This window comes from Monomorium pharaonis, chromosome 8, assembly GCF_013373865.1.
Source record: "Monomorium pharaonis isolate MP-MQ-018 chromosome 8, ASM1337386v2, whole genome shotgun sequence".
NCBI lineage: Eukaryota > Metazoa > Arthropoda > Insecta > Hymenoptera > Formicidae > Monomorium > Monomorium pharaonis.
Genome location: NC_050474.1, coordinates 11,838,730 through 11,866,385, shown reverse-complemented (window position 1 = coordinate 11,866,385; position 27,656 = coordinate 11,838,730). Strand labels below are relative to the sequence as shown.

General features: G+C 29.9%; 2 protein-coding genes, 1 long non-coding RNA gene and 1 other non-coding gene across 11 annotated transcripts in view; 1 reads left to right on the top strand and 3 right to left on the bottom strand.

The window, feature by feature from the left end:
* Nucleotides 1-3,176: 3,176 nt before the first annotated feature.
* Nucleotides 3,177-9,647, bottom strand: LOC105832371. Its single transcript, XR_004964300.1, has 12 exons — nucleotides 9,558-9,647; nucleotides 9,336-9,474; nucleotides 8,793-9,184; nucleotides 7,730-7,916; nucleotides 7,081-7,221; nucleotides 6,824-7,003; nucleotides 6,571-6,723; nucleotides 6,370-6,477; nucleotides 5,810-5,908; nucleotides 4,775-4,983; nucleotides 4,527-4,686; nucleotides 3,177-4,416 (listed from the first exon to the last, which is right to left on the bottom strand). It is a non-coding gene; the product is annotated as an uncharacterized LOC105832371 (transcript).
* Nucleotides 9,648-10,611: 964 nt separating this feature from the next.
* Nucleotides 10,612-26,516, top strand: LOC105840771. 7 transcript variants are annotated; one of them, XM_036290769.1, is made up of 7 exons: nucleotides 11,891-12,164; nucleotides 13,050-13,505; nucleotides 13,576-13,620; nucleotides 16,206-16,368; nucleotides 25,298-25,706; nucleotides 25,788-26,021; nucleotides 26,113-26,516. In XM_036290769.1, exons 2-5 carry the CDS (start codon nucleotides 13,351-13,353, stop codon nucleotides 25,319-25,321), a joined length of 387 nt encoding a protein of 128 aa, XP_036146662.1. In that variant the 5' UTR covers nucleotides 11,891-12,164; nucleotides 13,050-13,350; the 3' UTR covers nucleotides 25,322-25,706; nucleotides 25,788-26,021; nucleotides 26,113-26,516. The 7 variants fall into 7 exon arrangements, with proteins under 7 accessions (XP_036146659.1, XP_036146662.1, XP_036146661.1 ...); XM_036290768.1 differs by having other exon boundaries at nucleotides 25,784-26,021; XM_036290767.1 differs by lacking the exons at nucleotides 25,298-25,706; nucleotides 25,788-26,021; nucleotides 26,113-26,516 and adding an exon at nucleotides 20,804-20,897 and having other exon boundaries at nucleotides 11,891-12,088; nucleotides 12,159-12,164.
* LOC105831245 (mitochondrial pyruvate carrier 1) overlaps nucleotides 13,638-27,656 on the bottom strand; it is a 55,427-nt gene continuing 41,408 nt past the window's right edge. Inside the window, exons 3-4 of one of the 2 annotated variants that reach the window (XR_004964289.1) lie at nucleotides 15,686-16,040; nucleotides 13,638-15,217 (exon numbers count right to left, since the gene is read on the bottom strand). Coding sequence is in view for 1 of the 2 variants with exons in the window: in XM_036290758.1 (XP_036146651.1) it covers nucleotides 26,314-26,408 (95 nt within the window). In the remaining variant the exon portion in view is untranslated. Of the gene's footprint in view, nucleotides 15,218-15,685; nucleotides 16,041-26,063; nucleotides 26,409-27,656 lie in introns of those variants that run through there. The other variant, XM_036290758.1, reaches the window with a different exon arrangement.
* LOC118646887 lies at nucleotides 16,387-17,935 on the bottom strand. The gene is made up of 2 exons (XR_004964291.1): nucleotides 17,164-17,935; nucleotides 16,387-16,535 (listed from the first exon to the last, which is right to left on the bottom strand). It is a non-coding gene; the product is annotated as an uncharacterized LOC118646887 (long non-coding RNA).

Genomic DNA, 27,656 nt, shown 5'->3' with positions numbered 1-27,656 from the left:
TTTTTCTTTGTGTAAGTAATGTTTTCTTCTGAATATTATATAATATAATTTTTGTCTTCTGATAGTGAAAACGAAAAATATTCTAAAGATAAATTTAATTGGACTGACTAGAGATACCGAGTGAAGAAAAGAGAGAGAAAGAAATTAAAGAATTGATACAGTAAATAGATAAAAGAAAAACCGAAAAAGGAGAAAGAGAGAGAGAGAGAGAGAGAGAGAGAGAGAGAGACAGAGAAGAAATAATGAAGAATATTAGGTAACAACAAAATAGACAATAACGTTGCTAATAATGTGTTTATATGTATGTATTTATTTTTATATGTTATGTATGTACATATAAAAATGTATGTATTTACATGTGCGTGCGTGTGTGTGTTCTCTCTTTTTTCTTTATATAAATAATGCTTTCCTTCTCTTTTTTCTTATGTTATACATAGTTCTAGTAAATTATTCGTTATTACTCGTATACTATATTTATTATGAGTAATTATTTAAATTATTAGAACTTTGTATAACGTACGGAAAAAAAGAAGAAAAGCATTACTTACACAAAGAAAAAAGTGAGGGAGAGATAAATAAAATTTACAAATAACACACACACACAGACACACATACACACACATATTTAGATACATACATCCTTTTATGTACGATCATATGAAAATACTTATATGTATATATAAACATACTTATGCATATAATCTAAACAATGTAAGACATTATTTTTTCCATAAATTAGTATGTAGAAATATAATATGTATATATGTATATGTATTTTTTTTAGTAGAAAAGAACCTTCAAATCATGGTGGCTGTTTCTCGATTATCTGCTGAAAGAGAAGAAAAAAGAGAGAAAAAGGGAATAATAAACACAGCCATAAAAAACTTTTTAACTGTGATAATCAGTGAATATTCACTGTCTTTCAGTAATTTTCACTTTATTAGTGTATAATCACTGAAAGATCAGTGTATTTATTTCACTGATTGTCAGTGAAATAAATACACTGATAACCCATAAAAAATTATTAAATATAATTATTATATATGACGTCATATACAATTATATATATTATATATGATTTATATATACTAGCATATATAATTATATATAAATTATATATGGGCATCATATATAATTTATATATAATTTATATATATTTATATGTATATATTTTTATATGTAGATTCCATTGTTCCTGCCGAGTTATATCTGAAGAACTGCAAATGCTTTATAAGATTATATATAATAATATCTGGTTATATCTGATTGTATCTATTGAAGTTGAGTGATCATATGTAGATATATATATAATCATATAAAGTCAAATATAGTTTCATATATAAAAGAACAAGAACAACGAAGTCTATATATAAATCATATATAAATTATATATGAGGCTCATATATAATTTATATATAATTATACATGCTGTTATGTATAAATCATATATAATTATATAAATTTGGATATAATTATATAAATTTGTCTTTTATTTATTAAATATATATGTCTGTATAAATAAATAAAATATTTATTTATTAATACTACAAAATGCGTGATATCCGAACAAAATTACCTTTTTTAAAAAAAGGTAAAAAAAAGGCGCCAAGTGTGTGTATGTGCGCCCCTAAGAAAAAACCTATTATATTAGGTAAATTGTCTTATTGTCTTCTCTACGCAAATAATGATATAAAATAAATGCGCCAATTATAAGAATATTTATACAAAATTTATTTATTAAAATTTTTTATTAAAATATTAATTAGAATTTTAGTTTCAATATCACCATCAGAAATATATTTAAATTTTGCTGATCTTGCATTACACAAATTTATCAATAAATGTGGCAAACTTTACGGTCCAACATTTTATTCCTATAATATATATGGTCTTCTTCATCTTACAAACGATGTGCGACAGTTGGGATCATTAGATTCATTTTCCGCTTTTCCGTACGAAAATAATATGACTGTTTTTAAAAAGTATTGCAGAAAACCTGGCTCTATTCTCCAACAGATTTCACAGAGAATCGCTGAGCAATTAAGTATCACAACACTAATTCTACAATTCAATTATCAATGAGGCATAATACAGGTCCTCTTCTATGTAATGTTGCTCCTAATTGTAATCAATATCGTAAGATTATATTTAATGGAATCTTGTTCAGTTTAAATATACGTGATAATTTTGTTGTATTCTACGTAATGGTTCTATTTGTATTGTTGTCAATATTTTTATGTTTAATAATTTACATTATTTAGTATTAAAAAAATTTTTAGATGTAAATACATTTTATGATATTGGTATTTTATCTTCAGCATTACATATTTTTAAATGTTCCACAATAGATAATATTTTTTTTATACATGTCAGTGAAATTCGTCAAAAATGCTATAAAATGCCTTTTTGGAATTCTACTCTAATTAATGAAAGTACCAATAATAATAAAAATTTACAAATTTCTGAATATATAATTGCTGCTATCATACATAATGATATAATATAAAAATTATTTTTTAAATAAAATATTCTCGCAAATAATTTTATTTCTGCTTTCTATTTTTTGTTTTAATACATTATATGTTCCATAAAAAAATCGCAATAATTTTTTGTTCTTTTTTAATTTTGTCTTTTATATTTTAATTCTTCTTTGTATTCCCAGATAACACAGAGAATCCAAAAAGAATTCTTTTTGAATTCCCGAATTATGAAATGAATTCTTTTTCCATCCCATTTCTGATCTAAAAAGACTCTTAAGAATTCAAAAAGGATTCCCTTTTATGTCACCAATTCTGAGCTCTTTTTCAGATACAAAAAGAATTCTTTTTATACTCTATAAAAATTCGCAATGAATTCGAAATAGCTTTTAAATAGTATTCTAATAAAACTCTATAATAGTTCATTTTATGTTATTTTTGGATTCAAAAACTGTTCTTGGATAGGTCATAAAGGATTTTTCTTATTGCACGCTCCGAATGCACGGAATAAAAATATAAATTAAAATATATTTTACGACAAAAATGTTTTAACGAAAAATATATTTTATACGATAAATCAGTTTACTACACATCAGCCATATATATTATACCAGATTTCTCCATATTGTCATATTTTTGCCGCAGTATATATTTTCAATTTACATTTTTTAATTTTGTATAAGAATAAATTATACTTGCTTTCTATTGCAAATTAAATATTATTTTTATTAAAAATGTATAATATACGTATATATGTATATTTGTACATATTTGTTTTTTTTTTATCACATGACGTTCTATCACAAATTACTAGTATTGACTAGTCTCTTAGATATAAAAAATAGCGCGACCGATACACTCTGTACTTATATTATATATACATATACGTCACGTGAAAGATAAAATAACTGTTATTAACGTTTTACTATTCAGTTTCATATTTACTTTTCTGCGCCAATACTAGTTATACACATACTCATAAATACATATTTTTCTGTAATACGCTTTTGTACTAAAGTTTTTCTTTCAACCATAGCACATTATTTATAAATCCATGCTACACTGCATTAAAAATACGGATGCATAAACCACATACGTTATATGAAAATGAGTTTACTCAGATAATAAATGAAAATAACAATTCAGGCGTTGTGCATTTTACATATATGCTCTGACAGAATTAATTTAATGCAGATATATTAAAAAGAGAAAGTAACCGCAAAGTACAAAGTTTTATATCAAACTTCGATTAATGTTAAAAGATATATTTATGTCTGCAATTTCTGCAGAAATATTTATCTTACAGATATGTGAGTAGACACAACGTTCTCAAGGATCAGTACTTTGAACGATCAAACGGTGAATGATTTTTTACTTGAGCAAGCTAATGAATGGATGGACCAATAAGAAAAACGGATTAAAAAATTACTAAGTATAGTGGTGAAGGTATTACGCACATATCTGTAAGGTAAATAATACTTATATAATGTACAATTATATGTGTAATTGTTAGTAATACTTATATAATTAGTATGTTTTTGTAAGAAACGTAACAAGTATAGCATCAAACATCTAAAAAATATTTTTCTCAAAAAATATCTCCACATTTTTCTCTCTCATTAAAAATCTCAAACAAAAAATTATTCTTTATTATACTTAAATATACACTTTACTGTTAATATATGTAAATCTTTAATAAAATAATTAAAAATGTCAATTCTACTTGCACTCGTATAACATCAACTAAATGAGAAATTTTATTGTTACAGTTTTGATGGAATATTAATGTACTATTCTCTTGGTTTTTGGGTTACGTACTATACTATTTACGTACTAATCTAGCTTCGGTTTTTTAATCGGTCACTAGCGTGCTGCAGCCACTTCTTTATAATGATCTCAATGTCGCTCTTAGGAACATTCTTCATTTTTGAAATGGTTTCTGCAACATAGAATTTTGTAATTAGATATATAGATATTTGAAAAGAAAGTTTAACATTAATATTTAGTTTAGAAAAAATTTAGAAATAAAATATTGCCTAATTAACTCACCAACAATAAATTGGGAAATGAGGGTAGTTTGAAATTTCAGTGTTTTTTTTTTGCCAGACCAGGAATACTTCAATGCTAGCTCATTTGATATTAAGAAGCGCAACGTGGCTCTGGTGAATTTGCCCGGATCAGATCCTCCGACCATTTTTATCTCACGAATCTGCGAAAATAGAGGCAAATACATCATTACAATTTGAGCATTGGTATTGAAAAGGAAAGTATGATAAATGATCATACTAGCTCCTTACGTATTGTTTTTTTATTTCTAAAGACTGGACGAGATTTTCTTCAAATTGTTCGAATTCTTGGACAGTTTTTAAAGGGAAGTTTGGTCAAAGATTTTCCCTTTCATCTATCAGCATTTCTGTGGAACGATCTTTTATCAAATTAATAATATGGTTCAACTTCGTGTTAAGGCACTTGTAATATGTTGAAAATTGCTCTTCGGTCATAGGTCCTAAAATTAAGATTATTAATTAAAAAAAATATATATATATAAAATCTTCGCAAGTTTCAAGATTAGTATTTCGTTATACAATATGTTGCGACAGAATTATAAAATTATGTTACGTAAGAAGTTACAAGAAACTTTAATTGCGTCTAAATAAGTGTTGTCTGATGAAATTACATACTAAAAAAGAATTGAAAATAGAAATTTTAAGCTTTATTCGATCATATTCGATCATAGCTGTATATTTGTGCTAATATTTCTTCTGTGATATTTTATCTACTTTTGTCAAGTTTGTCGAACTGTGCGCCGAAATATTTTTGGTCTTGAAACATAGCTATAAGACAAACAAGAATTGTAATATCACGACATTAAATTGATAATTAATTTAAAAATAATGATGCTAACAAGCATCTGTTACCCCTTTTCTTCTAAATACTGTAAAAAATTATTGTGTTTTAAGACCGAAAATATTTCGGCGTGTAGTTCGATAAATTTAAAAAAGGTATATAAAATCACACAAGAAATATTAGCACAAAGATCCAGCTATAACTAAATAAAGCTTATTTTTAGTGTTTTCACATATCGGTTTATATTCACTTATTTAAATAGAAATTTTGTTTATCATTTCTAAAACATTTCTAAAATGTTGGATGTTTTTATAACATGTTTTATTCAATGTGATACGTGTATAGAAAACTAGCCTTTAATACAACCTACTATTATATAAAATATAATTTAAAAAACGGAATATAAATTGAAAAAATTTTTCTACTTTTTTACTTTTGATTTGTTCTCAATTTCTTTGCCGAATATTAAGTTACAAATAACTTACCACGTGTACGATTGCGTGTTTGTTCTTGGTGATTTTGTGTCGAGCGATCTTCCGCACATCTGACAAGAACAGGATTCACGTCTATTTCCGAATTAGTGGCTTTAAAAACATACCAATCTTTTAGATAGAAATTTTATATTTAATATGTATCTTTAAATGGCATACTTTAAATATTATTCACAAATTTTTAATATAATCCATGAAATGGCATTTCCGGCCATTTCATTCTCTAACTTAAAGATTTCTATCGATACTTATTAATATATAGAACTCCAAGGGTTTAAATCAATAGCGCTACAACCACCGCAACTAGTGTAATTCTTGTAATTCTGATTTTATTGTTCTCATGCAGCCACGAAAACCTTACGAGTTTAAAAAGTAGATTATTTAAAAAATAAATCGTATTTATACATTTCGTGCTTTAAGAGCTTGGCTGGCTGTACGGTTAATATACAATTAATTTAAAGAAGCAAATTAGTCACGGAATAAATGATATAACTGCAAATAAGTAAAAGCCATAACAAATTAATTTTTTATCAAGATTTTTTAAGCAGACTTACATGTCATATTTTCACTTGTACATTGTTTTGTAGGTATAGGTAAAATTTCTTTTATTCTATTATCGTTTCGGACTTCTTTGGATATTTTCTTTCCTGAATGTGTCGATGCTGAAAAAAAATTGTATAATACAACTGTATGTCTATACTATGTCCCAGATTAGAAAAGATATATAAATTAAAGTAAATAAATGCAAGATTTACTTTGTTTTTGCAAAGTAGTAATAGTGGCTCTGCCAGTAGTTTCATGTTCACGCGTTGAATCAAAGCTATTCAACTCTGAAAAAGAGGATTTTTTCCGGGCTCCATTATTTTCGTCAGATCCTTCTGTGGTTGGTACACGTAAGTTTCCAGATTCTAGGAATATATTATAGGACTCATACAGTATTATTGGCTTGCAATTATGCGGGAATAACACATGAAATTATATAACAATTGGAATGTATTTCATGATTACCTAATAATACATTACTTGTTTGAATTTTTTCAACTGGTAGGTATTTCGATATGGCAATGATTCTGGGTTTTGCATTCACTGGGGAGGCTTCGTGTTCATCCAAATTTTGTTCCTTATAACAAGATGGTGGTAACACAAACGAGTGGATTCCTTTAGTAGATTCCTCTGTATCTTCGATTACTACAACAAAATATTTCGTTACATATATTTATTATGCTCTTTAACAATAATTTTACCGAAAATGTATTTTAAATTACCTTGTTCTTCTTCCGACGTGTCGCTAAGATATGCTGGCTTTTTCTTCTTCCGTTTTTTTTCTGCTTCACTTGAAAGAAGAGCTTTTTCACACATATCATCAGTATCTTCATTAGTAGATGCATTTATGCAGTGCTCTTCTACTTAGTTTACTAATTGAAGAGACTCTGTAAATAATGTTTTTTTTTAAATTTATTATTATTTGTATAGCAAACTAATATTAGTTTAATATTTAACATTGAGAAAAACGCACCGAAAGGTCCTAAACGTTTATGGCATTCATATGTAAGCCAGTCATCATCTGGTTGTAGAAATCGCATTTTGTGTTTATTAAATTTTACGTGTTTTGGAGGCCAAAAAACTTCGTTCGAGTCAAAATTTATCCAATTTGCCGGTACGAGATTACAAAACTCATTGAAAAACACTACAAAGTACTGCATCTGCAAATTATGATTCCACACCTACTACATTAATCTTGTAAAAGCGGCATAGCGTAAGTAATATTGTCGAGTGTCATCAAAAGTCCTTTACGGCTTATGTATTGTGCGGACCACATTTGTAAAGAAGACAGATTATCGACTTCGTACATATTCATTTTACTTGAAGGACACGGATAATTTAAAATATCACATTTCTCTAGAAATTGATTACCAAGAATAACGATCATATTTCCTATTAATCCAATATGCTTGATGATCACGATAGTTGCATCAGTCATAAAGCAACAGTTGTCCGGCCTCTTATTCGATAATTGAAACCCGTGGAATTGTAGAATTCGGTGCTCGCTGTGACAACCCAAAGGAAGTTCTGACACAACTGGATTCTTGAGTAGAGGATACTTCAAAATGTTTAAATTTTTCTTTTTATGGAAATGTTGATCGCGATTGTACTGTTCGCATAGTCGTCGATGAATTTATTGCAAGAGATCTGCATGTTTTCGTATCAATCGCTTCAACACTTGCATATAATTTTCAAAATCAAAAGTACTATATGAATCTAATGAACCATACATCTTTACATCTTCATTTAAATGAATAAGATAGTGAAAATTACTTGTGACATATTGCTCTCCATATAGCTTTTTAAATTGCTGTACGAAATAAATTAACAGTTCTTTAGCATAAGCGTTGTTTCTATAGCAATCTCGAGGGTCGCACAATATCCGCATAGCACAATTTAGACTGTTGAAGTGAATTAAATATTCTTGAGGAAGAAAATGTTGCAAAATAATCGGTCCGAGATACAACAAGAAAAAACGCAATTCAGTGCCTTTCCAACGACATAATTCCTGCAAACCTCGAGGTTTTCTGTTGAAATCCTTAGACACCCATTGTGCCACAATAACTATTGAATCAGATAATTTTATTACAGCCTGAGAACTAAACTTCGGATGTCAATGATTATTTAACCAGCTCATTAACAGGGATTTCATGACACCCAAGTATACCACATGCAGGGAGTCAAGTGGAAATTGTTTAACCATATCGATAGGTAAAGACTCAAACGGTGAAACGTCAATATGATGTTCTTCGTTTGTTCTACTTCGAAAAGTATTGTCAGATCGTAGCGGTGCTGATTCAGAAAGAAAAACCACTCGATCTCGAAATTAACCTTCTTCAGTACATTTGTCACAGTTGAAGTACCCATTAAATTGTTTGGTACATTTAACATAAGACCGTGCAGGACTGTCGCAAATTATGCATCGTAAACTAACATTGTACCGTATTCCATCCATGACAATTCCTTCATCTTGCAACTGTTTATATTCATTGATAAATATTGTTAGGTAGTTGTGAACCGAATACGGTTTTTTATTGCCGTGATAAATCCCAATAATGAATGGCGTATTCAGAGAACTGTGGACAAGTTTTCCTAAAATAGGCCATAAAGATGTTCCAGAAGATTTCGCTATGGGTAGACCATCAATATTTAAATCAAACATCAATTCTGTTTTGCCGATACAAGTTGAACCACATAGCACATTTTTAATAGCTTTCTTTAATCCATAATGAAGATATTCTCCAGGCGGACAAGGACTAATTTCGAAATTAGAATTTCGAGGTGTTCGTAGTAGAGTTCGAGAGTCTTCGGGCAAATTGTTGAATCCTGCCTTTTTAAGCAGTTTTAAAAGATTATTTAAATGCATGTGTTTTATTTGAGAATGTACCGCAAATTTTAATTCTTCAACAAAATTAAAATCATCCTCGACAAGTTCATCTTCTTGACATTCGTCTTCTGAATCAGTCTCATAACATACCGTCTGCCATTATATCTTGTATAATTTGATCATGATCTACCTGAATGTCCTCAATCATGTTTTCTATAAAATTATGTTTTTCTTCAAATTCGTTGTCAATTCTGGCTTGAGGGTTGTTATTTTTTTCCTCAGGTTGCCCCTGTGTGATGTAACAAAGGTCATTCGCAAGTTGTAGCTCGTTTGCAAACTTTGAAGATGAATTACAAAGATCTGTAGATCTACTTTCGATTGGGCAGCAAGTTTACGAAAAACTTGCCATTTTGACAGCTTGGCGTACCTTATTTTCTTCGGCATATTTTTCTCTATGGTCATTACGATTTCAAATAATATTGAAAATTACAAGTAGATAAAAAGTAGTTTGTTATATTTTATTAATAAAACGTATATACCGTATTTGTTATAACGTTCAGCAATATTATAATTTGACAAAAGGAATATTTTTCAGATAACCAAAAATTAAAGTAATTGTAATCCGAAGAATCTTACCGTAGAGATACTTGTTCCGCTAGAACATCATAAGATCAATAAAAGATCAATATAATAAGTTCCAAATCACGAACTTTGCCCTAGTAAACAAGTCTGTTGATGTTGGTGTAACGAGGTCATATCCAGCAAACAAGTACCATCATCAGTTATTTGTCAAAAAGAGTAAAAGTATTGTGCCATCTAAAGAAAAGTGTGTAAAAGATTATGCTAGATGCTTTGTTTTGCTCGAAAAGCGTGTGAAAGGTGATGTAGCACAAAATAGAAATGGAGACCTTCAACCTTTAAATAATATATAAACCAAGTGCTCGAAAATTCACTTCTACTCGAAAAACAAGTTGGATATTGCTTTGGTTTTCGTTCTGAGTGAATTCAGCATGGGATCGAGGAACACAGTTGAATGTGAGGATAGTTTTATAAGAGTATAAAAAATCTGTGATAAACCTGGTGTAACTCAGAACAAAGTGTATGTGTATCAGAAGCCACAAAAAAAAGATTCCAGCGCAAACAAGTAAGCAAACCCAAAACTTTAGTTACAAAGAGAAAAATGAAAACTTGATGCATAGAGCAAGAACTTTTTAAGTAAATAATACATCTTGATTACACCGTTTAATTTTTTACAATTTTGCAGAATTCAAAAATTCATTTACGATGAAGTTTTCATTGGATCGGTATAAAATTGGAACAATATATTCAAGGAATCCTAGTAAAACAGTAATATTTTGATTTTGTCAATAAAGAGAGTATATTTGATTTTATAATGTAATAAATAAAAAATATCTTTAGAAGCAATAACAATTTAAAATTAATATTTTCTCACATGTCATTTGTTTCATAATAATAAGAGTGAAATATGAAAATAACCAAAATATTGAGTTTTTAAATACGCTTTTCAAAAAGGAATAGTTATCCTACCATTAAATTATTCATCGTAGGCATCGACTATCAACCAATAAAACATGATAGTATTATTCATAACTCCACATTTTGCTGATTAATAAAACTAAGATTTTGTATAAATTATATTTTTTTGTATACAATTATAAAACCATACTTTAAAAAATATTCTACCAACAATTTGCGTTCTTCGCTATATATTGCACTCTTAATAATTATTTTATTATAATGTCGTAATAATTAACCTTTTTTAATATATTGCAAGCAAAACAGAAAACTGAAGATGTCTTCTAATTTAACAGCTATCTTGAATTCTAATTCAAAATTTGATAACATGTAACACGAAAATCTAATATTTTATTAAAATTATAAAAACTGTAAAAAATAGTTTTAAAATTTTTAGATGTTATTACCTAGTACTTTCAATGGTGTCAGTTAAATAATTAAAAATCTAAATTCAATGCTGATAAGATAGATAATTTATCTATATAAATGTTTATAAATGAGATAATAAATAAATTATTAGTGAAATAGATAGGCTAATGTTTATAAACACAATTCTTATCACCTTTAAAAAAATGGAATTTAAATTAAAAACAAATGTTTAATTGGCAGGAATTAAACTTTTAAATTAACGGGGAGACCCGTTTGGTTGATCACTTAAATTAATTATATTACCTTCGGCAGTGTACGCTACGGGTCAGTTCCTTCTTGTTCAGACTTTCGCCAATGTCCTTTAGGTTAACGCTAACACCAGGCTCTTGCATGAAAACCTAGACGGCCTCCAATATCAAGTAGAAGCGGTTAAAAGTAGAAAACACATAATAAATGAGACGATGTAGGCAGGCAACAAAATTGCGCAAGAAATTCGAAGTATTCGGACAAATGCTTTGAATACTATAAACTGCGACAAGAAGACATGCTCAAGGCAAAACTGACGAAAAGGAGGAGCAAAGCAAACTCAAGGAAATGGTCAAAGATCATGCTACGATGCGAAATCGATCATTTACCTTCGTTAGTATACGCTATGTGCCACGGTGCCAGTTCCGAATTCTTATTCCGCCAATGTCCGCCACGCCGCCGCCGATGCAAAACTTCTAGAAGCGGGAAATGGCGAAAAGTCAGAAGCACAAGCACGCCGCGATGCTGCGCATGCGCATTACGTTGTGGTAATTTATTCTATTACTAGGCGAAAATTGATTTCTTTTCGAACTCATTACAAACAGAAAGAAGGATTTCTTTTAAAACAACTTAAATGAATTCCATAAGAGATCAAAAGTTATACTTCTATAGAATTCTTTTTTATTATCAGAAAAGAATTTTTTTGAATTCATTTTAAACAAATTACGGGAAGTCATAAAGAATTCGAAAAAGTGAATTCATTTTGAATACATTCTGATCACCTGTGCTATTTAGGTTATCTCTTAAATTATTATTTTACAGGGTCAGGTAATTAATAATTAAAAACTTAAAAAATAATAATAAAGTTAAAAAATGAATAATCTTTAACTTAATTTAGTTACTTTCAACTGATTTAATTTTTAACTAGTTATTTTTGGGAAACAAATTTTAACTTATTAACTTTTTTCCAAACTATAAATTGGTAATCTAAATAAATTACATTTTTAATTTAATAAAAATAACGCTTCTTAAAATTAACTTTTACTTCAACTTGAATTAATTTAATTAAATAAAGTTCTGAAAACATCGTTAATTTAACCTTAACCTTAACGTAATCTTAACGTAACTTTAATTGAGTTAATTTTTTGTTTATGTAACTTAACTAAATTAATTCTATATAATCCATTAACTTTAACTCTTAACTTAGTTTAAAAAAATATTAACTCAAAATATATTAACCCAACCCTGTTTTATAATAATAAACATTTGTTGTATGATATGCAGTATTGGCAAAAACATATAATTTTTATTTATTCATAATAGTTTCTTTTTTTGTAAAATTTCTGCTTGATATAAAGAAATAGTAGTCATGCTGAAAAGATAAAAACTAATTAAAAAAATTATTCTTACATTGTTTCTTTTACACAAAATATGAAGAAATAAAAAAATTGCCCATGTGCAATTATATATATTTATAATTCATGAAATATATATGGATTATACATGGGCAATTTTTTTTCATTTTTCATAGCTTTTTGTAAAAGAAGCAATGTGATTATTATCTTTTTAATTAGTTTTTGCTTTTCAGTATAATTATTATATTTTTTATATTAAACAAAAATTGTACAAAAAAAGAAACTAATGTATGGACATATTTTATAAAAAATTTGTTAAAAGAAGTTATTTTAATAATATTTATATATTTTATTGTAGAAAAATGGATCGTCCTAAAAGGCCTATAATTAAGCCATCTAGATATGTGACTACTTCATCTGATGAAGCTCCACGGAAAAGGATAGCTGATGGAAGAGAAAAATCATTAGAAGAAGATATGAGAGATTTACGAGAAGTTTTAGATAATAACTCTACTATTAATGAAATCATACATCACACTAACTCACAAGATGCACAAATACTCAATCAAAATCAACAAATACATCCACAATTATACGTCCAATCGTCTCAGACATACATACCGACATACTGACCATTCAAATATTTCTTATACACAGATATGTCTCATACACCATACCCCATTCACGCACCATATCCCATATCCCATATCGAATATACGCCTACACTTACACGGGAATTTAATACTACACATGCTGTTTCTCAATTTCAGACTCAATCACACTCAAACCAGACAGAAAATAATATGCAACATTGGTGAGTATATATGATAATTATTGTAAAATAAAAGAATTGTAATACATAAATATATATATTTATTTTTTAGGAGGATACAAGAACGCCGACTGGACGCAATTGAAAACCAATTAAAGTAAGTCCTATATACATGTAAAGTCAACTACGGCTACGTTCTAAAATTTATTATCATTATTAAAAATTTATAATATATCTATAATATAACATAAACTACGGATCTTTAATACTGGCAGTGTATATTGAATCCATGAGTAATTTTAGAAAGCTTCTATTTTTCGAAGCTAATTTTTCACTTGATCAATTCTTGTGAAATTTGAAATATTAAAAAAAAATTTTTATTTAATAATAAACCATTGATAATAATTGTAAATATTGTCAAAAGTGTTTTCAGGCCTCAAAAATCGAAAGATTAAAAATTATACATACATATATGCACCAAATTATCTTTGGTATTCTTTCATTTTTCAATTGTTATTTATTGTTTCAAATTTTATAATTTTTCGTTAAGCCAAAAGTTGTAACAATTTATCATGCTAGCCATCTCTTTATTTATTCTCATTTTTTATGAAGAATTTCACACATGATTAATTATCATAAGTTTTGAACAGCTTGTCGGAAAATTTTTTTGGTATAAATAACAATTATAAAATAAAAGAGTGGTTTACTAAACATAAATCTGCACAAGTTCATAAACAGTGTGTGTGTGTGTGTGTGTGTGCGTGCGTGCGTATGCGTGTGTGTGTTTTGTAGTACCTTTGTATTCAAAACGCGCTTTTATCAATAAATGTACGTATTTAACATATAGTTTATGATATTTATACTAGAATTTTAGAAAAAAATATATATATTTTTACAATAAAAGCGCGTTCTAAATACGGGTCTAATACATACATATATTACTGTGTTTCGTATCTTGTCACCCGATATTATATTTCATTGCGGATTATTTAATGAATTGACTGATAATATTGATGGTCAACTAACTTGTGATACACAAGACCGAGTAAACGAAATACACACACACACACACACGCGCGCGCGCGCGCGCGCACGCACACGTACGCACATGTATGTACATGCACATATATTTACTTATAAACATTTCTTTATGTGCCTCCTTTGTCTTATTATATGCATACATACATTTTTACATTGCAATCTAATAGGATATAATACTATCAAGAGAAACAATTATTTGTATTTATATTTTGCATGCACATTTTGGACTGCCAAAATTCTTATTTGCATCGTGCAGTTCCAGTAAAACGAAAATAATGCCACTTAGAATTACATCTTTGATGCTGAATGCTTTTTGGTAAATATCATGACTAACATATTACGTAAAATATTTTGCATGAATTCAATATACGCATTAATTAAAGCATTGCGTAGTACACAATTATTAATCGATTCTTACGGAAGCTGTGTATGTACACGCAAGTATTATGTTTCAAATACATATTTAAAATATGTGGATATAGAATATCGGCAAATTCTTCTATTAGCGTAAAAATCTATTATCTATAATTTTCATTGATATAATTGTATATATATGGACCTCCGACTCCATCCTTTGATATAACATATCCACCTGGATGTCTCGCTGTATCCTCTTCTTCTAAGTTGTCGTTCACTCGTTCAATAACTCGCGTAATGGCCAACAAGTCAGACGAAATGATTTACCGTGACCTGCCAGAACATGATATCCTTATCTAAAAACATTAACACCATAAAAATATGTATTTTTTTTTTACTTTTGATTACATGTTTACACAAAGACAATATAAATAAATTTGAACAAAAATATAATAAATAAATAAATTTGAAAAAAGTATTTATACAGAATTGTTCATAAAACTGACCAAAAAGTTCGTAACTAAAAGTACATTTAATATAGAAAATCTACACATCTATATGTGCATGCAAATAATAAATACTTTCAAAAAGAAAAACAGGAAAACAAACATATAATTTGAAATGGTAAAAAGATTTAGAATATATAAAAAAGAAAATTGTTATACTTTAATTCTATTATTTTCGAGTTTATTAAAAAGTATACATAACGAGAATTGAAAGCCTTGACAAAAAAAAGACATTGACATTTACTTCATAGATTAACACCTGGACAAAGCATCCAGTTGAACGCGTAATGGAAATAAATAGCATTTTCATTTACTTACCCAACGTTGGTATTTCTCCTTAGCATCATCGAAACTCTCAGCTAATATATCGGCTGATACTTTTGATCTTGATACTTTTGGAGAGCAGTAATTGCCGAATCGAAAGCTCGATGCTCATACTTATCGCTCAATGCATGCAAAAGTTCACCATAGGCCGACAGCAACCCAACACCATAAGCCTTGACTTCGGAAACTTCCTTACAAAAACCAAATTCAACCAGTAGATGGTTGATAACTTTTCGATTTCTTCATCTAAGGCATCGAGAGATGCCATTCCAATTTTTTGTCCAAATTGAGCAAAACTGGGGAATCACCCAGAAGCGACATGTGCCCCAAAAGCTCATGAATACAGTCTCTGCAAATAGAAATAGAATAAATTTAAATAAAGATGTCACATGCTTGTTCAAAGAATCTATAAATATATTTGTTTTATTTATTCGTTTTTAAACATAAATGTGTAAATGAATATATTAATAAATAAATTTATATATTGAATACATTAATATTTTCTTACGTTTAGGTGGATTATCTTCAATACATTGGCGGATTCACAACTAAAAAAGCAATTAATCTATGCTTCAAGGAAGTTATTGCAAATCAAACGACAATGTCATTCACATGGTTTGGCCATGAAGAAGGTTCTCGACCTTTGTACAACGCACGTATCATCAAAGCGGTTTATGGTAATGTATTTTTAAAAGTATTTTTTGAGTTTATTATGTTGCCTTGTTACGATTGCGTTACAGTGATGCGCACTATTATCACCGAACTGAGTGCGAACTATTATCACTGAACTGAGTACTGCTGACCCGATGCGTATATGCGCTCGCAATCTCGAAGTCGGATGCGACTGTAAACAACTGCAGTAAACGGCACGCGAACTTAAGGGGATGCTAAACTGCTCGTCAAACTTTATCGAGGTCGATAATGTAGTCATTTGTGCACGTTATTAACAAAATTTGTCATTAACAAAATATTAGAAATCCTTTTCCAGAATTAATTGTGAAGGATTTTTAATTCTGTAAATGCAATAAAAAGTTGTACATTGGAACAAATTGTACAATTCTGCCGATAAAACAGATAAGATCCCCTTAAACACGGAAAACTTTTTTTCTAAAGTTCCTAGGCTCATTCTAAAAGCACAGTATTGTTCTTTGCTGAAATGCCAAGTGCGCCTCATGCTTATTTTATATGTACAAAGTCTAAAACTTTTATACACAGCAAATGTTTTCACGAGTCGACTACAGAAATCGATAACAAAACTATAATTTTCGAACTTTCTTTCGTTTTTCGTATGAAATTGATCGCAGCGCACCGCGTTACTATCTGTACTTTAATTTTGGAGAAGAATTTTCAATTCCATGCAATCAATAAAAAGATTTCGGTGTCCGAAAAATTAGTGATAAAACAGAGCATCCGAAACACATGACAACTGATGACAGCTCGTTATGGGTTACAAGGCATGAGTCTCTCCGTACTTGCGTAGCCACGTGTGCATCGGCCAATCCAAGAGTTAACGTCGCCGTGATGTCATTGCGCACGCGAAGTAACAGCAAGCGATAGCATGCTTATTGGACTAATGTTAAGCCCGGATCTACAATAGGTGTAGTAAGTCTTATGCTATAAGAAACTGATTAATTATAATTAAATGTGAGAAGGATAAATATAGGCTGTTTTCCAGCTACGTACACAGACGACACAGTGTAACACAGTGTCCATTAGAGAAAGAACATATCAGTGTGTCTCACTCATACTAGTAGACACTGTGTCAGAGCCGGGACTAGACATTTTGGCACTCGAGGCAAAAAAAAATTGCGCCCCTTGTATTAACAAAAAACATTTTTTTTACAGCATGTAAAATATAATAAAAAATATATTAATGAGTGGTATTTAATATATTAATATTAATTTAATTGGGACATATTAATTACGTATACAGGTATACATTACAAACATACAGATTACGTGTACTTGTATGCAGAGATGGGCGAATTTGTAATTGACTATTACCAAATTACAAATGCTCAAAACAATGAATAATTAAATGTGATTTAATTACACATTACTTTGAACATTTGTAATTAAACACCATTGAATTACTAATTTGTTTGAACATTTGTAATGGATGTTCAAAGTAATTAAATTACACTATTGTAATGTAATTACATTTGTGTAATTTATTTATACATTTGTGTAATTTAATTACATTTGTGTAATTTAATTACATTTGTATAATTTAATTACATTTGTGTAATTTAATTACATTTGTGTAATTTAATTACGTCTGTATGTGTAATTTAATTACATTTTAATTTTTATTCGAATTGAGTTAACATAAGTTCATAACTTATGAAAAATATTTTATGCATGGGAGAAAGCTTTTCTTTCAGACTCGTATGATTGCCGCCCAAGCAGAAGGCAAACTTCACGATCGTCTAAAAAATGTCGCTTTCTCCGCTAGATACACAATATATTATTTTTGCAGTATGTACAGTATGTACACTCTCACGTTCTCTTTGTCGTTAACTCAATTCGAATAAAAATTAAAATGTAATTAAATTACACAGATGTAATTAAATTACACAAATGTAATTAAATTACACAAATATAATTAAATTACACAAATGTAATTAAATCACGCAAATGTAATTAAATCACACAAATGTAATTACATTACAATAGTGTAATTTAATTACTTTGGACATCCATTACAAATGCTCAAAGTAATGAGTAATTAAATGGAACTTAATTACAAATGCTGAAAATAATGGATAATTAAATGGATTTCAATTACAAATTATAAAAGTAATATGTAATTGAATGTGTAATTTGAAGACAAAAGTATTTGCTGCTACCCATCTCTGCTTGTATGTAGGTATACATTACAAACAAACAAAACATAGTTACTAAAATCACAGTAAAATCACAGTATGTGTTTGTAAAGTATACATTTCACATTTATATAAATATAATATCCCCACCAAACACCAAGTTACATGTAACGTACCTGTTAGTTGTAATTTCCCACTCAACAATGTAATTGTAATATAACACGTGTGTTATATTGCAATTATATTATTGAGTGGAAAATTACAACTAACAAGCACGTTACATGTAACTTTGTGTTTGCTAGGTCAATTCTTGTAAAAAATCACAGAAAATGTATTTTTCATTTACAGTAATGCTTTTCGTGCTTTGACAGCTGCAAAATCGTCAATTATTTTATCAAAATTTATATCCTTACATATTCTAGCATGCTATTGGTTTACATAACTCATTGTCTCCGCATCAAGTCAATTATGAGAGGTTCTACTGTACACAGAGAGTGTTCAACGGCGAGTAATTATACTCACCGTTAGTAGCAAATGAATTAAAATAATATATAATAATAAGTGTAAATCGATCGATAAATGAATAATACAAAATAAGCAAAGGAGAGAGCTTATTCGCTCAAAGCGAATCTTGGTGTCTATTATAATATTTTGCGTGAATTTTACCATTTCCAGTTCAAACAAACTGCGCGCCGATTATTTGTCAGTCTTAAATCACAGTCTTAAACTGAAGCTAAAGTATGTAATATCACAAATTAAATTTACGAGCAATTTAATAATACTGATGCTAATAAGCATTTTAAAACACTGTAAAAAATTTATTGCAACAAAAAATATTACCCCAGCCAAGGTTCAAACCTGGACCTCCCTACATTTCGGTACGGACGTCTCTACTAATTCGACTTTAAAATATATAGAAATTTTTATTGCCATTTTCTCGCCCCTTCAAATATTTACATGAGGCAAGTGTCTCGTTCGCTGCACCCTAGTCCCGGCTTTGCACTGTGTTACACTGTGTCGTCTGTGTACGTAACTGGAAAAGAGCCATAATTGATTAATTTCTTATAGCTTAAGGCTTCCCAGCTAGCAAAATGATGCAAACTTTGCGCGAAGTTTGCCGCAAACTCGAGCAAATCTTTGCAACAAAATTACGACAAGGTGTGTCCGCATTAAGCTTAGCTTTTGCTGGGAAGGCTTGTTGTAAATAGTATGACGCATATTTTATGCAAATAACAGGGTAAAATTTGCTAGTAAAGCATAACAACAAATTTGCAGCAAGAACAAGGCAAACCTTGCTGTACACAATATGATAACAAATTTGTGGCAAGAATAGAGCAAACCTTGCTGTACATAGCATGATAGTAAATTTGTGGCAAAAACAAGGCAAACCTTGCTATGCACAATATGATAGCAAATTTGTGGCAAGAATAGAACAAATGTTGTCGAAATTTAAATCAACAAAAATAAAATATTAGACTGATTAGTCCAATATCAAATGTGAATGGTGCAATCGTACTTGGTTCTCTGTTCTCGACGAGCCCCTTTTATTAATCCAGTAGATAAATCTTTTTCACGAGAAATGCGCCATCTCGAGATAGATAGTAAAGTCAGAAATAAAATTTAAAACCCGGTAATTCAACCCTGTTATTTGCATAAAATGTGCGTCATACTATTTGCGACAAACCTTGCCAACAAAAACTAAGCTGTTTACGGACACACCTTGTCGCAATTTTGTTGCGAAAGTATGCTCGGCAAGTTTTATTTTGTTCTTGCTACTAATTTGCCGTTATTCTGTGCTTAACAAGATTTCCTGTTTCTGTCATAAATTTATTGTCATGCCGTGTAGCAAGGTTTGCTCTGTTATTTGCTTAAATTTTGCATTTTATCGTGTCGGAACAAATCTTGTAATTTCTATACGTAATATTTATGTACAAGTCTTTCTCTGTTATTTGCAGCATCGTGTAATGAAAACTTTTGCCGTAAATTTGCTCAAAACTTTTAGAAAACAAAGCAACAGACAATTACTTGTCATAAAATTGTTGTCAAAATTGAAAAAATCCTTGCTGTAAAGCTTTCACGATATGTGATTTTAACAGGCCTGGCTAGCTGGGTTACTATACCTATTGTAGATCCGGCCTAAGGCCCGTATTCAAAACGCGCTAACAAAAATGTTAGCGCGTTGTTATCCAATAGAAGAATCTGTATTATAAAAAACAGGTTTTTCTATTGAATAGCATTCTGAATACGGGCCTATGGCCGGTATTCATAGTTGATTCTTATATTTAAGATCATCTTAAATACAGTCTTAAGATGCAACCCAAGCAGCATTTTGACGTCCGCCCGACGTTAAGATAAACACACTTAATGTTGATATCCAACGTTTTCGCTACGTCGTTTAGACCTTCTTTTGCACTGATTTGGGGAATCAAATTTAAGTTATACCAACGTTGGGAGTCGACTTATATAAGTTAAATTGAGGTTACATTTTTTTCACCAGTTTTAACGTTGGTGTAAGTAATTTTTGTAAACTTTGCTTTCGTACACTCCGCTAGACCTGAGGTTATTTTTTTACAACTCGTAATATTTTAGGTGTAATTTTCGTGCTTCTATTCTATATATATATATATATATATATATATATATGTAACGTTTTTTATGTGTAACAATGATGGCATCCTTAACAATACAATACATCAAAAGACGTCGAGAGATTATCCAGAAAATGTCATTTGATTCATATAACATTCTCTAGATGCCTTTTCAACATATGTTGTATTAAGGATAATATTATAGATTTGTTTTTGATTCTCGTAGTGAACCAATTATAATTTTGATTTAAAAAATTTTAATTATTTTATTGATATGTTCTATTGTTCTATTAATTGTTCTGTCAATAATGTTCTATTGTTCTATTTGTTCTATGTATTAATTGTTCTATTTGTTTTAGCTATCATATGTTCTATTGTTATATTAATTATTCTGTTAATATTTGTTCTATTATGTTTTAATACAAATTTGCTTACAGGTACAAAAATATTCTCTGATGATGATTATGATTTATCAAAAAAATCTGAAGAGAATATTAAAAAATATATTTTATTAATTTAAAAAAGCTGTAGAAAGCTTCAAGAAATTTTTTTGCGATTTAGTTACATTATAACATCTAGCATATATAATATTATCATACTTCATGCCATTAATAAGTCAAATTAAAAACTAAAATTGTTTTTTATAGTTTTATTATTATTATAAAAATAATAATAATGTAATTATTTTAATGATTACATGCGCTAATATGTTTGCTATAATATGTTTGCGCATATACACTGGCGCAAAAAAAAACGAAACAAAATTTTTTATTGATTTTTAGGCAATGTTCAAAGTGATGCAACTTTGCGAAAAATCATCCAAATTACATGTACTTTTTTTTAAATTAAAGGGCAAAGACTTTACTTTGAAAATCCCTACGCGAAAGTTTGATTTGTTAAATGCGAACTTTTTGTATCGCATAAAAACCAAACATGTGTTTTTTAATTAAAAAAAGTAAAAGTTTGTTATCATTTTGCACAAGTTTCTCGTTAAAATCTTGCTAATATTAAATCAGATTCTTAAAGTTCATTCTTTTCTAAGCAATTAAAAAAAAATACACGTCGATACGATGTTTTTTGTTGATTGCACACGAGTTTGAAATTTGCACTGCATTTTAGGGTATTTTAACGAATAAATACGGTATTTTTGAATATCATGAATTTTGAGTATCAATATGATATTGAACATTGATTTTATTCGTGTTTAACTCAATCATACCGCCGTCATCAAAGTGACCCGATGTGCACCACGTGGAGAATGACGATCGGATTTTGAACATCATGTGGCTCTGAAATTCATCGGTGCAAATTTGTACTTACTGATCTGAATATAACGGATAGCTGACGCACCAATTTCACTGAAGTCAACAGAAGATCAGATTCATCTATACTCATAAACCCACACATACACGTAAACATACATATACACATGCTAATCATAAAAAATAAAAGTTCAAATTTTTTCTAAAAAATCAGCCTTTTCAGGACCACATGATGCACAAAATCGTCATTCTCCACGTGGTGCACATCATTTTTAAATATCATTTAAATATAATTCATGATTTATTTCTGCCATATTTCTACTGTCACATTGTGACAACAGATCATGCTCGATTTCTGCTATACATTTGCTGTCAGTAACTGATATTGCAGACTCTGTTTGATATCGACTGCGTTTCTAGTGTCACATCATGACGACACGTCCTGCTTTGTATCTGCTGCGTTTCTGCTGTCACATTGTGTTAGCACAGCGTGCTGGCAGAAATAAAGCTTAATGAGGACGTAGCAGAGTGAAATCTGCTGCAAATTCATGATTGAATCTGCTGGCATAGTGCTGGCATACTGCTAGCATTTTGCTATCTGGGAATCTTGGATTGCGCTGTGACGACAGTTGCGAACTCGTAGTATTGTAGACAAGAGCAGACGTGACCGTAAGACAAAAATAAAATTATTGAAGACATTAGAAAGTTATATTAATTAAAACATGGTATTATAATTTAATTTTTAGTTGTTTTAAAGGGAGCGTCCCAGATGCGCACAGTAATAAACGGACACAGCAGGCTGAGTGAAACGGACACAGTAACAAACGGACACAGACCAAACGGACACAGTAACAAACGGACACAGACCAAATGCGCACAGAGCGAAACAGACACAGTAACAAACGGACACAGACCAAATGCGCACAGAGCGAAACGGACACAGACCAAATGCGCACGAACCAAATGCACACGAACCAAATGCGCACACTGCACATGCGCACACTGCACGTGCGCACGGACCAAATGCAATCCATGTACATTGCAAGCAGAGTAAAGTTTATATAGGTTAGCGACTTGGACGGGATAGGTGCGGGAAGAGGGCCGAAGGCCCCTTTTGCCCCCCCCCCCGTGTGTGTGTGTGTGTGTGTGTGTGTGTGTGTGTGTGTGTGTGTGTGTGTGTGTGTGTGTGTGTGTGTGTGTGTGTGTGTGTGTGTGTGCGTGCGTGCGTGCGTGCGTGCAAAGCATTCACTGCATCACATGGGTTTGCGACTTTCCGTGTGTGCATTTGGTTCGCACTGTGCGCATTTGGTCTGTGTTCGTCTGTTACTGTGTCCGTTTCGCACTGTGTCCGTTTGGTCTGTGTCCGTTTGTTACTGTGTCCGTTTCACTCATCTTGCTGTGTCCGTTTATTACGTGCGCATCTGGGACTCATTCGTTTTAAAAGAGAGTATGTACATACAAGAGATAAAAAAAAGAAATAAGAAGTAAATATATCATATTAAGTGCACAACACGCAATTAAAAATAATATTATCATACAATATTATCAATCTGTTTATAAAAGTAAAATTTAAAAACGAATATGAGAAGGAATATCTCGTATTTATTTGCTGTGAATTATAGCAGCAATAATGTGTGTTGTTATTTCTACATTCTCCGTGTCATCGAGACACCCCGTAACAGAACACATGCTAAAAAATAACCACGTGTTTGATTGGAATAACGTTAAGATATTAGATTCTAAATCAAGATACCCAAAAAGGTTAATTTCAAAAATGATTCATCTTAAGGAGCAAGTTAATGGCAATTTACAGAAGGACACGGAGTGTCTTGACAATTCTTATTATTGTTTATTTGACATTTTGTCGAAAATGACTAATGGAAAATAAATTTCGCTCATTCTGCCTCTGACTACCAAACGTTACACTGATCTTTAACGCTTTGTAGAATACTCTGTGTGTTGCTCGTTTTAATATAATATTATGTTTTAAGATCTGGGATCAACATATATAAGTTCACCGTTTTTTACAATACGCATATCAGTTTATATTATTCATAACACGTATTCCATCATTTTTGATCTTTTAGATTTATTTTAATATGAAAACCGACTTGTAAAAAAATTTCATTATTTTTCATTTTATTATTCATTTAATTGTATTATTTATTAGTTCACGTTTTTATTTATTATGACACATTTTGATACGACATGCGCTGTTTTATGGTTATTCAATGGTCATCATTTTTAACTGTTTCATTATATTTTCGTGTCCGTTATTTAATTCATGTTTAAGTTCATACACCCAGATAGCCAAATGAAAGCAACGTGTTGTTATTTTGCTGTCACTTATTCTCTATTAATTTTATCAAACTAAAGCCAAGGTGTTTCCTCAAACTGTCTGTTGTTCTGACATCATATAAAATTCTACATTAGAATTCAACAAACTGACGGCAAGTTGTCAACATGCATGCACAATTGCTGTCAATGTGACAAGTTTATTATTCCTCAATGCATGCACTTATAATTTTATAAATTCATGAAGGTTATTTGCTCTCCTGATGTTAACTTCGTTCCACGTTAAATTACAATGACAGCAAATTGTGGGCAAGTTCACAACATACATGCAGTGCATTAATTTGCCCGATATGCTTAATCTTGCTTGGCTATCTGGGCATATTGGTAATTTATTATGACTAAAGAGGATTAAGTATAGTCGAAACGTTTCGAAATTTAACATTTTTTAACACAGCTGGTTATTAGTCGTTTATAATTATATAATGTTTATTTAATAAATTATAATGTATTAGGAAAATTTGTCTTGACTCAATATATTGACCTGTTTATCATATTATTTTTGATTGTATGTCTATTCCTTAATTTTTCTTTATATTATATTTTTGTATGCTTTAATATTAATGTAATGTATTATAGATGGCAAAAAACAGGAGTTATTGAGACCATCATCTTATCTATGCAGTATAAAGAATAGTGAATTGTGGGTCAATAAATATCGACCTCGATCTTACTTACAATTAGAGTTACTGACGGACGAAACTGTTAACAAACAGTTTTTACATTGGCTGAAGCTTTAAAATAATATTTAATCGGAATATTGTAAAACTAAAGAGAAAACAATCATCTATGTTCGAAAAGAGAAATAATATTAATAATGAAAAAGATATTGAAGAATTGGATAGCAAAGGATATCCGATAAAAAGAATAACCTTACTTAGCGGTCTACCTGGATTGGGAAAAACGACTGTAGCACATATAGCAGCCAAACATGCCAGTTACGTTATAGAATCAATGCGAGCGATGAAAGGACTCCAGATTTGTTTAAGTAATTATTTTGATAATGTATAAAATTTACATGATATTAACAACACGCTCGAAAATTATATTATATTTTTATTTCAGACAGATTCTTCTTGCATTAACAGAAATGAAAGCTGTGATGGGCGCTGATCCTTGTCCAAATTGTTAAATTTTTGATGAAATCGTGCATCGGCTGCATCTATCGAGTTTCTATTAAAATTTATTTAAGGCAAATTAGTGTCGAAAGGTAAAAAAGAAAGGGACAATCGGAAAGAACATCTAATGGCTGTACGCGTAATATAGTATGTATTTGTAATGGACCATATACTCCTTCGTTAAGGTAATTTTAATTAAAGACAAATATATATAGAAAAATATATAATTCCTTTATTAAGAGAACAAATGTAATATTTTCAATTTTACATTTATAGAACGTTGAGAGCCGCCGCTGTGATAATTCCAGTACCAGAAATAAGTCCTTTAAGATTAGCAAAACGTCTAATAAATTTGGCGAGAAAGGAAAAGTTAAATGTTGCTTTTGGTGATCTTGTAAAAATGGCAGAAAGATCTGGCTGTGATGTTCGAGCTTGCATAGGGGCGTTACAATATATGAGTAGCGCTAATTTAAAAAATCATTTATCTCTAAAAGACACTCGTAAGAATTTGTTTGATTTGTGGAGAAATATATTAACGATTCCCATGAATAAAGGAGAGAGTCTTCCTATTCCTGAAAGAATTCAGAATATTTCAACAACTGTGCAAAATGGTAAAACAAATTGTGTACACACTTTAATAATTTACAATTTTTCTTATGCATTAAAAAATTTATTATATACATGTTTTTAAGTATTTATTTATTTATTTAACTGAAATGGAAAAGTTGGCACAAGGAATATTTCATAATTATCCTGAAGTCTGTGACCGGAAATTTGATAATGTACCTATGTCTCTGGAATGGTTTCAATTTTATGATTTAGTAATGTCACTCGTACAGAAACAGATTTGGTCACTTGTGCCATATACGAAGTATGGATTTATCGCATGGCATTTGCATTTTGCACGAACAAAATTATCATATCCAACAATTATTAACGAAGTAAGTATTATACACCGAGAGAAAATTCTAACTAAAAATATATACTGAGCTAAAAATTTGCGCACATTTTTTGTCAATAATTCTTTTTCCAAAAATGAAGGAACTATTTTTTTGATCAATTAATTTATTTGAATCATAGGTTATTTGCGGAACTTATATAATAATATAAGTATACACATTAATTATTAATTATATACAGGGTGTTAGCATCAGATTTGCTTAGCACCGTGCGATAGAGAATGAAAATCTAAGAAGAAATGTCTAATACTATTTTTCGATACGGTAAATAGTTTCACCTTAATTTAATATTGTAATAAGTCAATAAGCGCGGAGACAAGAGAAAGTCAGTGACGGAGAATGCGTGAAGTTGACTCCTTGATATTAAAAATTAAAAAATGCTTCTAATGCTAATAATTATCGATAAAATTCTTTGAAAGGCTACCAAAATTTTCAATAGAACTGTCAATTACCGAGAAATATTTCCATTTTGACGGAAAGTGTCATAAATAGAGCAAATAAATGTTTCGAAGCTAATGGTGGACACTTTGAGCACTTGTTATAAGAAGCACTTGTTATAACGTTTTATCGTTTTATAATAAATAAATTTAATTACCATTAAATTTTTTCTTACTTTGTCTGATAGACAAATCTTTGTAAGCTATAACGGTAAAATTTTTTTCGGTAATCGACAGTTCTGGTAGCCGCCTGAAGAATTCTATCGATGATTATTAGCACTCGAAAACTGTAAACTGCGGAATAAAAAATGTCTTTAGTTGAAGATACAAATTCAAAAATTTTCTAAGTCCCGTCCAAATGGAAATATTTCTCGATAACCGACAATTCCATTGAAAATTTTGGTAGCCTTCCAAAGAATTTTAT

Bases quoted from the DNA above. Each gene is read 5' to 3' on its own strand.
- LOC105840771 (XM_036290766.1), top strand. From the start codon at position 13,351: ATGTCTCATACACCATACCCCATTCACGCACCATATCCCATATCCCAT. The intron at 13,506-13,575 runs GTGAGTATATAT...TTTATTTTTTAG, and splicing joins GAAAATAATATGCAACATTG to GAGGATACAAGAACGCCGAC. The intron at 13,621-16,205 runs GTAAGTCCTATA...TCTTACGTTTAG, and splicing joins GCAATTGAAAACCAATTAAA to GTGGATTATCTTCAATACAT.